Source organism: Bidens hawaiensis, unplaced genomic scaffold (genome assembly GCF_021521415.1).
Source record: "Bidens hawaiensis isolate Kalapana, Puna unplaced genomic scaffold, B.hawaiensis_p1.1 tig00027337_1, whole genome shotgun sequence".
Taxonomy (NCBI): domain Eukaryota; kingdom Viridiplantae; phylum Streptophyta; class Magnoliopsida; order Asterales; family Asteraceae; genus Bidens; species Bidens hawaiensis.
This window is the reverse complement of record NW_027494427.1, coordinates 785-18,410: the sequence shown is the minus strand read 5'-3', so window position 1 is coordinate 18,410 and position 17,626 is coordinate 785. Positions and strand designations below refer to the sequence as shown.

Below are 17,626 nucleotides of genomic sequence, written 5' to 3'. Positions count from 1 at the left end.
AAATGACTATGTTGATATTAAGGGTGGCAAACCCAACCCAAATAGATTGTTTTGGGTCAAGATGGATAAACTTTAGAAGTAAAATGGGTTATGATGGATCATAAATAATCTTCAAGGAGGTCATGATGGGTTGAAAATATACAAGTGAGTTTCATTTATAGGTTAAAATAGATCAAAACAAAATACCCAATTTATCCAAAATTTATGTAATTCAAAATACCCAAACTATCACGTGAGAAACAAAACTCATCCGAAACCCAAAAAACGATCAAAACGAAACAAAAACCCCGAACCGACTAAAACAAAACAAAAAAACAAAAACGAAACTGAACCGAAATAGAAAAACGACCAAAACGAAACGAAAAAAAACTGAATGAAACCGAAAAAACTGACCAAAACGAAACAAAAAAAGCGAAATGCAACCGAAAAACTAACCAAAACTAAACAAAAACACCGAATCGACCAATCCGAAACAAAACTGAATCGAAATAGAAAAACGAAACAAAAATACCGATATGAAACCGAAAAGCTGACCAAAACGAAACAAAAAAAAAGCGAAATGCAACTTATAAGCTGACCAAAACAAAACAAGAATACCAAACTGACCAAACCGAAACGAAACTTGATAATAGTTACACCGTATCAAGCGTATGCTTTGCAACGCACCCATTCTCACGCTTCTCGAGGGTAATGACGATTTTGTTGTTTATTGTGATGCTTCAAGCCAAGGCTTCGGTTGCAAAAGCATGCAATGAGGTAAGGTCATCGCCTGTGCTTCGTAAAAGACGGGGCAAACATTTTGTTTTGTTTTGTTTTTTTTTTTACTTTTTTTGTTTTTTTTTAAGTTATGATTTTTTTATTAATTTTTATTATTTTTTAAATGTTTTTTTTGTCATAAAATTTTCACATTCATCTTATTTTTGTCCTAATTTGTAGAATAATTTGACCCTTATCTCTTAATAGTTTTGATACTTCTAGTTCCTTTGAACATAAGGTTGTAAATAATTGGTAATCATATTTTGTCAAAAGTTAATAAAAATCTAATATGTTTTGGGGTGGGTATACCCGTCGAGCATTTTGTCAAAACCCGAAACCGACGGGTAATTATCCGATATATACCGAACGGATTTGAGATAGTCTTTAATAATCAAACATGGGTGTGGGATCACCTAAACCCGACCCATTAACAGTAAACACATAAATTGTGACATATACGACTCGAGTCCGTATAGGTGAGGTCGGGTGTAGAAATAATAAGTGTGTGTGTTTAACTAGTATCTTAATTCAGACACGTAATTCAGTTATGGCATTAAATAATCGTCCTTTGGTACAAGACTATGCCTGGACCACAGTTAGCAGTAGCACCACGTGGAGTAATGTAACAGTCACTAAATATATATTGTTAGCAGCAGGTCATGTCGAATTCTGTTTTCATTCTGCTTCTTCAGCTTATGGTGATCGGAAACAATGATATCGTAGGATCCATTGCATACAGTGTTGTTGATGAGCACCGACGGGATGATTTCCCACCTGATTTCGTCTTCGGTTCCGGTACTTCTGCTTATCAGGTAGTATTTGATTGACTGATTCGTGTTAATTTTATTATTATATTTATTATTATTTCAAGTCTAATTAATTAATTAATTGTGTGTTATTAAGTTGAAGGAGCAGTGTTGGAAGATGGACGGAGTTTCAGTATTTGGGACACTTTTGCTCATGCAGGTAACTACCTACCTAATTATGCCATTAGGTTTCGGGTCTGAACGTTCGAAACCTGCTACAACAGGGAAAATGAGTCTCATTTAAGTATTCTATAATAATAATAATGTGATGTAACAAATTTTTTAATTTATTTCTTGTTGTTTCATGCATACTTCCCTGCTACAACAGGTGACATTTTCCTGTTGTAGCAGTCTATGGCTCTATCGGTGTCTGGTACATCGAAAATGTAGTTCGTTACATACAATGATTAAAAATATATGACATTACATTTCATTTTATTTTTATTTTGAGTCCATCCAAGGACTCTTTGTATGTTTTGCTTATATGAAAAAGAACCTGCCTGCTATATAGATATATATACTGCAACTCTTAAATTTCAAGATTATTTCTTCTTGAGGCTGAAAGTATCTGATTCAATAGCTTCATGTGCTTGTTATAAGATGATTATGTTTGTTTATCATAAATTTATGCTTTTTAAGGTCTGACTGTTGATGCAAAATCTCAGGCTACTATAATGGAGCCAATGGTGATGTAGCATGTGATGGCTACCATAAATACAAGGTACATACCATTTACACCAGCTTAATTAGTAGATCAGCATATTATTATAATAATAATAATGTATCACTGTGCAGGAAGACATTCAACTTATGGCAGACACCGGTTTGGAAGCTTTTAGATTTTCAATATCTTGGTCCAGACTCATCCCAAGTATGTTGACTTAATACTCACTCTAATATCTGTTATAACAAAACCTTATTAATTCAGCCCGTATATCTTGCTTATGTGTAATATCTCTTTTTCCACAGATGGCAGAGGGCCCGTGAACATAAAGGGACTGCAGTATTACAATGATTTCATCGACAGACTTATCAGCCATGGTGAAATATAACTGAATTATTAGGTCAAGCTTATCATATGTGACTTTTTAATAATTAGAATAAGAGCATCTTTTTCCAAGTCGTAAATATTTTTTTATTCTAATTCTTGTCACATGCCAAATTGTTTGATAATATGTAAGTTGATTTATATGCAGATAATTCAAAATGGTTACTAGATGAAGAAAATTGTATAAAAAAGATTGGATAACTCGTTTTCCACTAGGCTTGTAAAGAACCGAACAAGCACGAATGAAGCATGTTCGTGTTCATTCGTTCGTTCGATTAACTTCAGCTGAACAAACGATCTAACCCGAACAGTTTAATGGTCTTTTGTTCATGTTCATCCGTTAAGAAAGTGAATATGTTCGTTTATGTTTGTTTATTAACAATATAAAGAAACGGTTCACGAACATAAACAAACAAACATAACCGAACATAGATGAATGAACATAACTGAGCTATAACCAGTTAAAAGCAATGTGAAGAATAATGTCTTGGGCCTAAAAGGTTATTAAAACTATACTAAGTTGTAATGGGCCAAAACTTTTAAATGAATATATAAGTTTATAACAAACGTAAACTAACGAACATACATTAATGAACATAAACGAATTTAAATTAACGAACGTTCACGGACACAAATGAACGAACACGACATGTGATCATGTTCATTCATTTAACTCAATACATAAACGAACTTTCAGCCGAATGGTTCACGAACTATTCACTGAACGTTCGGCTCATTTACATGCTTATTCTCCAGTCAACAAGATTCTGCTTCGAATTTTTCAATGCTTATTGTTTAGGAATACAACCACATGTTACATTACATCATGATGACCTCCCACAAGTTCTTGAAGATGAATATGGAGGATGGCTTAGTAGACAATCAGTGTACATTTCAAACTTGAACTTTGCTTTTGTAACCATTGGTTATTTATCGGTTACTATTTTCTAAATGTAGGAAAGACTTTGTTGCATATGCTGATGTTTGCTTCAAAGAATTTGGTGATAGGGTTTTGCATATACGATGTTCTTACCCATTTGGATTAGGGGCAATTGATTGTACTAAAGGTGACTCCACATCTGAACCTTACATTGTGGCTCACCATTTGCTTTTGGCTCATGCATCAACAGTAAGGTTGTACCGAAAAAATACAAGGTAAAATCTTTTTCAATGATCTATAGATGTGTGGAATATGACTACACAATTTGTATTTAATAACATAAGTATTTTTTAATAAGATGATCTAGGAGGTTTTATCCATCAAAACTACCTAGAGTGTGTTTCGACCTATTCGATAATGGATATCGGTGATGATGCAGGCTGTGCAACATGGTTTTGTTGGAATAAATGTGTTTGCCTATTGGTTTGAACCTTATACAGATACAGTTGAAGATTTGAAACCTACTGAAAGAGCACATGATTTCTATGTGGGCTGGTGAGTCATCAAATGTGATATAACCAAAATTATTTAATTATTTATATACTTGTAAAACTATGTCGTTTTTATATACCGGTCTTAAGCGTGACAGATCAACCTGTTAGCCCATCTAACATGATTACTTAACTGGGTTATTCGTATAATCCTCATTGTCAAGTTAAAATCAAATTAAAATTTTATTTTAGTCGATTTTTATTTCCGGTTTATTTTTTCTTATAATATTAAAATCTTTTCTGATTACTTCTGTTTTTTATATTATTATACTTTAAAAAAATAGAGTTTAGTTATGTTTTTGTGCTTGTGGTTTGATCATTTTAACCAGTTAAGTTCAAAATTGAAACCTTTAACCCTTTGAGTCACTATGGTTTCAAGTTTTAGTCCTTTCTGTCCCGAACACTAACTCTGTTAAATATTTTTGTTAATTTTCACAAAATGACCAAAAGTACCCCTTTGTTTATTAAATTCTTTTGGACTGACCTAGTTAAAATGACCAAATTACGTGGACAAAAAGGGAATTTTTGGTCAAAAGAAATGACCAAAATACCCCTGTTTATTATATATTATGGATTTATGGGTATTATGTCCAAAATAATCTAGCTTGGGTATTTTGGTAATAACTAGTTCAGTCTAAAAGAAATTGATCATAGGGGTATTTTGGTCAGTTCATAAGAACTAACAGCATAATAAGTTGTGTATTTCGTTATTTGAGTCGTTTTTCAGGTTTTTGAATCCATTGGTGAACGGGGATTACCCAGAAATAATGAAGAAAAATGCGGGCAATCGAATTCCAAATTTTACCAAACTTGAATCAGAGAGAGTCAAGGGTTCATTCGACTTTTTTAGCATAAACCACTATAACACATTTGTTGTCAAAGACAACCCCAGTAGTCTAGAGATGAAGACCAGGGACTATTATGGTGACATGGCAACAACACTTATATGTGTGTATTCGTATTGTTTTATAATACGCCTATGTTCATTTAAATACCAACATAATGTGTGTGTTTTTTCCTGCAATGCAGTTCATGGAAATCCATTCACCCCAAGTGAGGTTTGAAAGTTCATATGTTGGTATTCTCTTCTTATCATTACTTCCACTTGTATTAATAACTTTATATATAAATTTGAGAGAAAATTGCATAAATGGGTCCATGCGGTTTGACCATATTGCAAGTTTGGTTCCTAGACATTAAAAATTGAAAACTTAGTAAAAAAATATGTGAGTGGGCTGCACGGTTAGTCCTCGCTATTAATCTCAGTTACTTTTTAACGGAAAAGTGATGTCATGTGCTTATGCTCTATTCATGTGAGGGTAATTGTATCTTTTCAAATTTGGACCCCTAACAAAATACTCTCTTAAAGTTTAAACTTGAAAACCCCCATGCTGAACCTTTGATTATGCGTTGAACCTTCGATTTTGCACCGACTTTGAGGAAACATCATCACCTTCGAGCACAAGGAAGGCAAAATGCGCTGGTTCCAAATTTGAAAGATACGACTACCCTCACATAAATTACACATGACGTCACTTTTTCGTTAAAATATAACTTGAGGATTAAAGGTGGGGACTAAATGTTAAACTCCCTCACAAAAGTTTTGGACTAAGTTTGCAATTTTTAAAATTTAGGGACTAAACATGCATTATGGTTAAACCATAAGAACCTTTGTGCAATTTTCTCTAAATTTGAATTTCAGTTTGAGGTGGTTCCATGGGGTCTGCAAAAGCTCCTAAACTATCTAAAGGAAAAATATGGAAATCCTCCTATTTACATCCATGAAAATGGTATATACATCAAACAAATTACTTAATATAGTTAGGACCACATGAGTGAAAAACATGTCTTTAAAAGTAAAACAAAATTAAAGATTAGATTCCTTTTGATAAGCCAAATACAACCACGTAACGGGACATTGATCGACACCTCAAGGGTAGAGTACTTGCATGCCTATATTGGTGCTGTGTTGGATGCACTAAGGTACGCGTCAATTTTGTTTGTTAAATAACTTATGTGATTTGTATTCCAACAAACACACGATAGCATATGCATATCTGTACTATATTTTGGTGTGAAAATCATGTATCAATAGATAAAAAGAGGTGACTTGTACACAACATATGTTAGTCATTTGACATGAAAAAAAAGGAAGGCAAAAACTATTTTATTAAGAATACACTTTGGGCCACTTTAAAAAACTATGTTATTACACTTCGGCATGTTTATTGTTTAGCTAAAAAAGTATCTTTCCCATTTGGTCTCTAGGAATACTCCGTAGTCCAAATCGAATTATTGACTAGTAATCTGCTTAAAATTGTTTTTTAGGTCGGTTTATACAAATTTTATTTTCTCTGTGACATGATAATAGGAATGAATCAAACACGCTCGGCTATTTTGCTTGGTCCTTTTTTGATCTCTTTGAGTTGTTGGGTGGCTATGATATCGGTTACGGTTTGTACTATGTTGACTTGGATGACAAGGAGTTGACTCGATATCCTAAGCTTTCAGCACACTGGTATGCTGGTTTTCTGAAAGGAAAGAACATGAGTGGCATTGTTGATAATATGGATGTGAAAGAGACTCTCTCTTCTGCATATTAGTTTATGCCTTCCATGTAGTTGTATGCTCATTTTTAATATTTATTACCACCTACTAATATAGTTGAAAGTGGTTGTGGTTTGTTCTTTGTGGTTGGTTTTTTAGTACATGTGGTTTGTCCAATTACGCAATTTAGTATCGCCTTTGAATTTGTTGCAGATGACTACTTTCACTTTTCTAAAAAATTACGCAATTTAGTACCGTCTTTGAATTTGTTGCAGATGACTACTTTCACTTTCCTAAAACTTGTCATTCTGCAACTTTAGTATCCCTGACTTAACGGATAAAATAGGCAAAGTTACAAAAAAGTAGTACAATGGCAAGTTTTTGAAAAGTGAAGTATCCATTTGCAATAAATTCAAAAATGGTACTAAAGATGCGTATTGGTCCATTGGACAAACCACATGCACTAGTATGACACTTAACTCTAAATAATAAACAAGTCGAGATTGAGCCCTTATAAATTAAACGAGCTGCGTTCAAGCTTAAATGAGCTCGGGATCAGCTCAACTTGTTTACATCACTAGGTACGACCTTGCTTTCGACGTGCTATATCAAAAAAAGGTCTTAGTTCCTTCATATGTTTCAACTTATTAAGGGTTGTTTGGTAGCCTCTTAATGATTCCATTAAGAGGCTACCTCTGCAAAGTGAGTATGGTTACACCTCTTAATGGCTCGCGGAGCATTTTAATGGTTAAGTTTCAGAGACATGCTAAATGATTCAGAGGCCACCTCTTAATTAGTTAGACTTTTTATTGATTCAACACTAAATTGCGAAACGGCCCCTAAGTGTTTGTAAGTGAGCACAAAGGCATCATGTTAACAAATCAAAAAGGTTATAAGAAGGGTAAATTATTTGTTGTACACTGAATAACGGCAATGGTGGTGAGAATTATCTCACCACCATTGCCGTTATTCAGTTGTATAAGGTTTTGTTTATAAGATTAGATGAATATTTTGTAAATACTTTTAACTTCGAATCTTGGATAAAATTAACCGTGAGATGATAGGAGCATTGTAAATGTTATGAACACTAAATACTTTTCACCATGAATGAGATGATAGCTGATTTCTCAGGTGTCTGTAATAAGATAATGGTTTGAGGGTTCAAGTAGTTTATAATAAGATGATAGTTTTGGTATGCTATAGCATATTTACTTTTGGATCCGGGTATGCCACTCTCTACTAACTTTTTGTATAATAGAATAAAGATAATAAGCAAGAAAAGGGGTTATTGACAATGTTTTCATAACCGCACCGGATTGGGTGGGAAACTTTGCCGGTTGGTTGCGCTTTTTATATAATTCTTTTTTTCCTTTCAAAATCTTATTTCAAAAGCATATATGTAGTACTTTATTATTTCAATCAAATCGAACCCAAAGTTTATGGAGATTAATGACCAATGAAGAATAAAGTACTAATAATAACAATAATAATCAGTTACAAGACACTCAAACTTTCAAACAGTTACTGTTACTGGTGTGCTACTACGTTGTTTCGACGAACTGCATTTCCGGGTGATGAATCTGCATTTCCGATAAAATATAAAAAGAAAATCAGAACAAAAAGCGTGAAAATGTTCAAACCAAAAAGCTTAAACTAAAACACGAAACGTCGAAACGGACCAAAATAAAAATCTTAAGTGTATTGAAATGTTACAACTTAAATACTATTACATAATCTGTTTACAAAATACAAGATAAAAGATGAAAAACATCATATGGGTTGACCCAACCCAACCCGACCCGATCCAATTCAAAATTCAAATTGTCAAGGTGTGTTCAAATCCCTAAATCATCTTACTCAAAACTAATCAGATTATTGCTTAACTGTACTTTATAAATTTAATATTTATATAATTCAAGAAAAAAGCATAAAAAGTGTTGGGAGTTTAGCCTAATCCCAACCCGACCCGAACCCTATTTTACAAGAATTAACACAACATATATCAATTCATTCACTTGCCTGAAGAAGTCCCTCCATACGAGCTCATACATCAACCAGTTCATCCCCGAATCACCATCTTTTCCACTCGAGCCGGCCGAAATCGTTCTAAACATCATTAGTTTTGTTAATACAATACACAGATTTGAAGAAAAAGCCCCATTATATAAGGTATTCAACTTTTTTCGTTAAAGTCAGTAATCAACCATGTATTTATAGTTTAAACTACTTCATAAGTAACCAAAGTATGCATCTGGTTTCATTTACATCAATTCTAGCCAAAAACATGTCTAATGGTGAAAATACCCTTAAAAGTTTTAAAACAACAATAATATCTTTGATTAGGGGTGTTCACGGTCCGGCCCGATTCGGCAGTTTAGACAGAATTTCTGGGCCAAACCGGTAAGTAGACTTTTTGTAAAACAAAACAAACTGGTCGGGTTGGCTGGGTCGGGCCAACTGACTAAAACGGTCCGGTTCCTTTTTTTAGCACGGAAGCTTACTATTAGATTTTCAAAATTTCATCACAGTGATAGGTCTATAAAAAAATCAAATCTTTTACCTTTTGAGTTTTGAATATTACAGGGATTACAAAAAAAAACTAGTAGCAGAAAATTGGTTAAATAAAAAATATATACGCATTATAATTAAAAAAATACTTATTATAAGTCTTATACGTATAATAATTGGCTGATTCCTATACCTGAAAAATTATTCTAGTTGAATAAAATTATATAGATTAAAAATATTAAAATATATTTTTTTTTAATATTATGGCTGGTTCAGTTTTGGCGGTCGGATTCACAAACCTTTTACAGTAAACCAAACCATGAAACCTTGTTTTCCAAACAGAAAACCGAACCGGCTCATTTAGCTTGGTTTGGACGGTTTAAACAGTTTTAAAAAACCCTAAACCCTTAAAAGCTATTATCTTATTCTCATTCTGAACCTTTTCTGTTTTTTTCGCCGTAATTGGTGTAAAATTATAAATAAAACAACATACATACTGCCAACAAAGTAGTTCAAATATAAAAGTGTGTCATAGTGAAAAAAATGTTGAATACGTGGGTGACCTTCACATACATTATCCCAATAAAAATAAATATAAAAAAAATAAAGTAAGAAACACAAGCATACCTGGAAGCAGATTTTTTAAACTCGTCAAACACCGCGCGAGGAGAAACACATCCTAATGCAAGCCATGGAGAGATTTTGCAAGAAAAACTTGCACCATAAACACTATCATTATTTTCATCTTTAGTTTCTTTTGGAGGATTGGCTCGGCATTCGGTTGCAAATCTTTTAAGCCTGTTTAACGCTTCGGTTTCACCGCCTATAAGGGAACCATTATTGACCGGTTTGACCTACACAAAAGTCAATGATATTATCAATATGCAGAATTTTGGTGGGTCCCTTGTCATTTTAACTAAGATGTAAGATCCATTTATGTTCCTTGTATATATAAAGTCTTCAGGCTATATGGATGTTTTTGAAGTATTTAAGGGTTGATCTGCAGAATAGTCAATGATATTTTTAACTAAAAGTCATAAACTTTGGTGTCCAAATGAAGTCTTGGGGCTATTTGGATTGTTCTTTTTGAAGTAATTTTTGTGAGTTGAAGAATCATATCAGATAATTAGTTAACTAAAGAGGAGCATCAGAAACCGGTTTGACCTACATAAAAGTCAATGATATCATCATAAACAAACAACTATTCAAGACCTAAAAAAGGATTAATCTTGGTTTTCAACCCGGATGCAAACAAGTTGAGCACTTGATCTAGGCCTGAGTTCAGCCTTAGAAAGATTCAATCTTGATTCAAGCATAATAAACTAAACTTGATTCAAAGTCAACACAACTCAGTTAAATGCTTAAAGCCCGTATCTAGTTATATTTAAAGTTGTTGTGGCAGGGTACTGGTGTGCCCGTGAGTTTCCCGGTAAGGGGTTCGATCAAGAAATTAGAAAAATAAGTAAAGCCCGTTTTGGTTTCGTTCAATTTGCCCATTTTTTTGTTAAATTCAAAGTGAACACAACTAGTTAGAGCATTCACCTTAGGTTTTTCATATTCAATTAAATTTTACTTATTTCATCTTTTGCTAAGTTAAAATTTAAAAACCCGATTATTACGCATTGAGTAAGTAAAAAAAGTTAAATAGTTAGTAATGAAGATTTAAGCATTATAAAACAATATTTTGAAAAAATAAATGATTGAGTACATATAACTTACTAACTAAGGCTATACATAGTGGGGCGGAAAAATGGGCGATTGGTGGGCAATTTCTTGGAGAAACACCCCCACCTCACCCCCGGGGCGATAAGAGGGGCGACAAGAGAGAGGGGCTTCTTTTGTCGCCGGATTGTGTTTGTGTGTTTATTAATATTTATATTATATGTGTATATAGGGGCTACAACACCATCACACTCCTAAAACAAAAATACCCCATTTGCTGACTGGGCGCCAAATGACACAAATCGCCCCATTTTGCAGCTCCTCCACCACACATAGCCTAATAATATATAATATATTTGAAGTCCAATATCTTACATAAATTTATATGCACGGCCCTCATAATATATCTAAACATGAAATACTTAATTCATATGCAATCCTGTTCTCAACTATCACAACAACATAAACCAAACACAAATTCATACCTGAGTAATCCCGAAATCAGCCAAAGATGGAAGCTCACCAACATCCACATTCCCACAAGATGGCAACCCCTTCATCTGATCAACAACATTAATAACACTCCTAACCTTAACACCCTTCACTTTCTCCTTGAACCCCGCGTAATTCGTAGGCATTTCGTCCAACTGAAACGGCAAATCCTCCACATTATACAATGTACTCCCCCAAAAGGCCTTCACCTCCACCCCTTGATCTTTCAACAAAGTTTCAACCTTGGCCTCACTTTTGATCTCATCATTAGACACCTCCCTATGCATATACACCGCTTCCGCCCCAACTTGCTTCGCCAATTCGGGTAAAACCGATTCGGGCTTTCCCACCCGGATCACAAGATCCGACCCTTTTGCCCGAAGACTCTTTCTCAAGTCCGAAACTGATTCGATCAAGAACGAGGCCGAATTGGCGCCAATATTATTAGGGTCGAAACAGTAAAGGGGTAAGACGGAAATGGATTGGTTATTGGCGGAGGTTAAAGATTCGTTGTCGTGGAGACGGAGGTCGGAGCGGAACCAGACGACGGAGACGCGGCGAAGGGCGGCGGCGTTGGATGGGTCGGAGGGGCGGGTCGGGTTTGGAGAATGTGGGTATTGAAGAGGGGTGATTGAGAGGGTTGATTTGGGGATGGTAATGGGTGTTGAGGAGGAGAGTGAAAGGTTGAAAATTGATTGGATTTGAGATGGGATTTTGAAGGTGGTTTTGGGTGGTGGTGGTGGGTGGGTGAGATGGGTGTGGGTGGTGGTGGTGGGTGTGAATTTGGGGAAAGAGAGTGTGATTGAGGTGAATGGGATGATGGATTGGAGGTTTGAAGGTGTTTTGGGATCTGGGTTTTGTGAATCTTGGGATTTGGGATCCATTTTTGGTTGGTTGAAGATGAAGGTGGAGGTTGAAGATGAATGATGGCTGTTGAATTTGAAGGTTTGATGGTTTTGTGTTGTGAAGTCTGCTTTGTTTTTGTTGGTGTGGTTGGTAATGGACCCAAATGGAGGTAGGTGGGAAATATAATAATTTAAAAACTTGCAAGTTTCAACTTCAACAAAATTTAATAAATTTCCCAAAAGATATGGAAAAATTCTTATTTAAAGCATATTATAATATATGGGCCACTCACGGCATAAGGCCACGGGCACCCGTAGTGAGTGAGAAAAAAATGCGACTTGGGCGCGAACACCATCAACCTGGGCGATTTTTTGGCCGAATTACGGAGGGCGTGGGGTTTTTCTCGCTTGTGTTGTGTGTGTATATTATTATATATGTGTGATATATATATATATCTATCTATAATATATATAAACGAGGACATAAAAATCCTACGTGTCGCGATGTGGTCGCTCCCCCTTTTTTTGGAGTCACCAGATTTGCTTGATTTTTAAATGGAGGTTTCTCATGCATTTGATCCGAATTCATGGATATGGGTCTTACCAAACCCATATATTCCTTAAACGGGTTATAACATCTCATTAAATAAAAAATTATTCTCACCAAATTATTGATGTAAAAATCATATAAAATAGGATATACTAAAAATTAATATCTTATTTATTTTTAAAAATATATATGTATTATTTAAATTAAAAAACCAATTTTATAGTAAAAAAATAAACGGGTCTCGGGTCTCATCAAACCATAAGTAAATTATTAACTTTCATAAATATTATTTATAATTAAAAAACCAATTTTACAGTAAAAAAAATAAACGGGTCTTGTCTTGGGTCTAATTAAAACCATATAGCTTTTAAACTGGATTATAACATCTCATTTATTTGTGAAATAATTTATCATCAAACCATAATGATATTATTAACTTTCATACAATATAAAAATATAAATTCAAAAAATAAATAAATATTAGAACAAACAATATAAAACAACCTCCGTAATACGAGGGATAAAAACTAGTATATATATATACACATATGCACTTACACAACGCACATACACATAAGAAAGGGAGTGAAATTAGGGATTAATGGAGTTACACATTCACTTCTCGCACTTCTCACTGTAAAAATACTTCTGAAATGATCCAATACCTATATATATATATATGTGGGGGGGGGGGGGGCTACAATATCATTACACCCAAAAAGCAAAAAATCACCATTTGTTGACTGAACGTCACATGTCGCGAAACGCCTCATTTTGTAACTCCTCTACTACACATAGCCTAAACAATGGTTAAAACTTGAAATTCTATATAGTTTTAGGTTTGAAATATGATTAAAGGGGTTTTCTAACAATGTTGGATTTTATCTTTTATGATGTTTCTGTGTAAGTCAGGCATAAAGTATTAAAATTAGCGAGACCTTTTTTTATGAAAACTCACTCGGATATTTGGGGCTGCTCTAAGCAAAATAAGAAAGAAGAAGATGAAGAAAATGAAACGCATAAGGATATAAAAATTAGGTTTGGTATTTAACATTTCTAGGATTAAAGAAAGACACTTATGAAATATATTTTTTTTATGTGTGAAAACCTTGAAAACTCAATAGATTCAACCAATAGAATCAAATGAAATCGCAACTTGTGTTCAGCATTTGATATTCAAAAGTAGAAAACTAGTAAATGTTGGATTCCAGCTTAAGACCACAAATACAAGGACTTAGGTCACTTACATCATCACTTGTTGTAAGGTTTCAACATATGACACGAATTATTATAATGCACCCCATAGTAGTAGATAAGGTTTAAGAGGTGTATGGATCATGATTAGGACTCCTAATTAAATAAAGTTTATAGATATTGTGGCTATGATTAGTTATCTTATCGCTAATGTCTCTATAATTTAAATATTAGGCAATGAAGGTACAAGCATATGTAGTTATGTACAATTGGATACTTTCAAAAGAAATATTGATATTTTTTTTTCTAATTTAAAAGCATGTAATGAAACTGACTATTATAGTCAATTGCGTGGAGATTAATTGTACACAAAGGTTCCTACCTAACAATATTTTGGGGGTTGGTAGCGATGTAGATGCATGGTCTAAAATTCTCATTTGTCTATGGAAGGTGCTTTGAAAGTGTCTGTCAACTATCTTATTGGTCCCATATGTATTTATGTTTTTTTCGTTGAATACATTAGCATGCTTACTGCTTCATTATATGGGAGGCTTGGAGGGTGGGTAATGTGAGTGTTCGGTCGAAGCATAATTTTTTTTGGGTATGAAAAATTTTAAAAAATTTCTGATATGATATATAAATATTTTTATATTTTTAAAATATCTTGTATTTTAAAAGACCACTATTTTTATAATACTCAAACACTTTACATCCTTATTTTTTTAAATTGATTAAAAGACTTATAATAAATACCCAAACATTTTATACGCTTACTTTTTTTTGGGCATTTAGTTCGTTAAGGGTTTAGAGACATATTTTTTCTTACTTGACCGGGAAACTTGAATTCTTAGGAACGCCATTGTTTAATAATAACCTTTTATACAATTTTTTTTGACCAAATGCAGTCTGTCTTCTATATGTAGCTTTCAACACGATTAAGATGGAAATAATCAAACCTAGATTCGAATACAAGGTATCTTTTTTTACACACAACTGGAAAAGGTTTATTCAAGAAAACCAATATCCTAAGATAGAACTCTTTGAGCAAGTTAGACTCCAAAGAAACAAAGAGGATGAGACATGTTTACTTCGGTTTCTTCTTAATTTCTAATGCAAAATCATGATTAGATATAGGAGAATAAGCGTAAACGTGCTTGCTAAACTACTACTTAACTTTTCAGTCTTTTCTAAATAACATGCATGAAATAAACTAAAAAATAAGCGTGCATTGAACCCGTCATGTGGTGGGTCTGTATCAACAATTCACAAACCTTCTAAATCTACTCGTCTTAGGCACTCGAAATATCATAGACGGGCTTGGCGCCATGCTCTTGAGCCCCTGTGAGCGCTAACAAGGCCGTCCCCAAGAATCGTTAAAAAAATTTGGGCTAAAGACGAGAAAAAAATTCCGGGCTTAAGTAAAAGAATTTTTTTTATTGAGTTTAAATAACTAAGTTTTTAAATGGACTTATTATTGGATTGTACATTAAAAATAGGCTTAGATGAATTAGATAATTGGGTTTAAACACTAAAATAAATATAATTCTACAATTTAAAAAAAAAAAATCATACTTTAGAGAGCGATCGGGCTGAGCAATGTTCTTCAATCTTCAGTTTGGTATTTAAGGATTGTTTCCAAAGAATTGAGCTCAGCCCAACTATTTAAGGAGCTTAATTTTTGGGCCTGGTCTTTAATTACAACATGTCACCAAAAAAAAAATTCTTTAGGCAAAAAATCTCCGAAGATGGTTCCATTGTCTAACTTTCAAAATAACAAAATTAAATTGTATGAAAATTGAAAATAATATAAGCCTTTTCAAAAGCATTAATTATTTTTCTACCAAGTAAAAAGCGCACGTGATACTGATAATATCTACGTCTTAGGCTATGCGTAGTGGAAGGGCTACAAATTGCGGCGTTTTTTCGCGCCGTGTGACGTCCAGTCAACAAGGGGTGTGAATTTGTTTTTGGAGTGTAACGGTGTAGTGGCTACAAATAGTAATACAATAATAATAATATATATATATGTATATATAACAGACACACAAAGTAATATAATAATAATAATATTTTTTTCCTCTTCCGGCGACAAAAACCTCTCACCCCCGCCTCATTTCTCCCTGGGGGGGGCGGTGTTCCTCCCCAAATTCGCTCAAAATCGCCCTTCCTTATCGCTCATTACACTTAGCCTTATCACTTAAACCCCCAAGATTTTTTTCTTTATTTTTTAACTTTTTTTTGTCACCCACACATATTTGATCTCTTACTACTTGTAAAACAAAATTATATTTCACACACTGGTAGGCCAAAGGCCCTTTTGATAGTAGACCAAAGGCCCTTTTGATAGCCCCAACATTTTTATTTTATAAAAATCACTAAATCGTATAACAAAATAAATACCTTAGCCAAGTGATTTTAAAATTGACCATTCTTCATGCAATCATGAACGTATCTTTGATATTCAGCGCTACGTCAACAAAAGAAAAATCAGCTTTAGAATTAATCTATGATTTATAAATACCTTTAAAGAGTCATTCTTTAGGATCAAGCTTTTGAATACCTTTTTTCTAACATACCCAAATTATCTTTTAATACAAATTGTCCATCTATATTTCATGCATGATAGTCAGCAATATTGTTGACTAATAGTTACTTAAACATTACAAACCAAAAGGTTATTAATAGGAAGTAAAGTCTATACATGCATGATGCATAAGGATACAAGTATCACAAAACATGAAGAGAATTGACGAAGATAAGATGAGCGAATTATGTTGGAGATGAAGAGCACATGCAATAAAGTATATACATATATAAATCCGTTGCACGTGCCCTGCTTCTCCAATGCAAGCCTCTCACCTGGATATAATATATGTCTCTTTATATGTGAACCTTAGTCCACAAACATGTTTGTAAATTTAAGGTTTGGAATGGTGGTGGTTGTTGTCTTGGTAGTATTGCATTCTTATAGTTGCACACAAAGAGTGGTGTCAAAGGTAGATAGTACTGTGGAGTAAAAGCTAATTAGTTTGTGGGACCATGCTACCATCACATGGACCAAAAGGAAAACTTGTAAGAAGAGATATGAGTTCATGAATCATGATGCACCTACAAGAACAAATGAGACTGTTTGTGCCTTGTGGGTTTGAAGGATGGGGTGTTAGATAATGATGTTCTTGTTTCTTTCTTTCTTTTTTTTTTCAAGTTCTTACAAATGAAAAACAATTCACACAATAATCTATAACGATGATACATGCCAATAAAAACGTAACCATGCTATTATACATTCTCCTTATATATGCATTAAAACATGTACTTATAGGTGGAAAAAAGGTACAAAAAACATATATACTTTTCTTTTTATGTTATTTCTTCGTTCTTTACGATAAGGTTTTACCTATGTTACCATGTAATATGTGAACAAATTTCGTACATATTTCGCACGTCCACCTTTATATTCATGAATTGTCATAAATGATTTGAAATATACAAGTAGCATACTATAGTTATACAAAAAATATCCCATTTCTTGATATAAAGTTACATGACAAATTGTGGATCCCCGGAAATAAAATAGATTAGATTTTTCTTAGCGACATTCTCAAGTGTTTCATGACTCTATGTATACAAGTAGCATACTATCCAAACGTTGTATGCATATTAAACATTTCACAAAAAAAAATCATATATATTTATTATAAAAAAAAAACAAATAGCAATACATTAGAAATTAGATTCTGGATGACATCATACTACCATCATAATGTATTGTAATGATGAGGATTTA

General features: G+C 33.6%; 2 protein-coding genes across 2 annotated transcripts; one reads left to right on the top strand and one right to left on the bottom strand.

Moving 5' to 3' along the window:
* The first annotated feature begins 1,659 nt into the window (after positions 1-1,659).
* LOC143575330 (beta-glucosidase 11-like) lies at positions 1,660-6,688 on the top strand. Its single transcript, XM_077059733.1, has 12 exons — positions 1,660-1,722; positions 2,228-2,283; positions 2,358-2,433; positions 2,532-2,603; positions 3,410-3,497; positions 3,568-3,759; positions 3,923-4,045; positions 4,769-4,989; positions 5,071-5,099; positions 5,744-5,832; positions 5,935-6,024; positions 6,413-6,688. Exons 3-12 carry the CDS (start codon positions 2,373-2,375, stop codon positions 6,642-6,644), a joined length of 1,197 nt encoding a protein of 398 aa, XP_076915848.1. The 5' UTR covers positions 1,660-1,722; positions 2,228-2,283; positions 2,358-2,372; the 3' UTR covers positions 6,645-6,688.
* A 1,196-nt stretch (positions 6,689-7,884) lies between these two features.
* On the bottom strand, positions 7,885-12,175 carry LOC143575327 (blue-light photoreceptor PHR2-like). Its single transcript, XM_077059729.1, has 4 exons — positions 11,244-12,175; positions 9,724-9,950; positions 8,608-8,694; positions 7,885-8,168 (listed from the first exon to the last, which is right to left on the bottom strand). Exons 1-4 carry the CDS (start codon positions 12,132-12,134, stop codon positions 8,102-8,104), a joined length of 1,272 nt encoding a protein of 423 aa, XP_076915844.1. The 5' UTR covers positions 12,135-12,175; the 3' UTR covers positions 7,885-8,101.
* Positions 12,176-17,626: the final 5,451 nt, after the last annotated feature.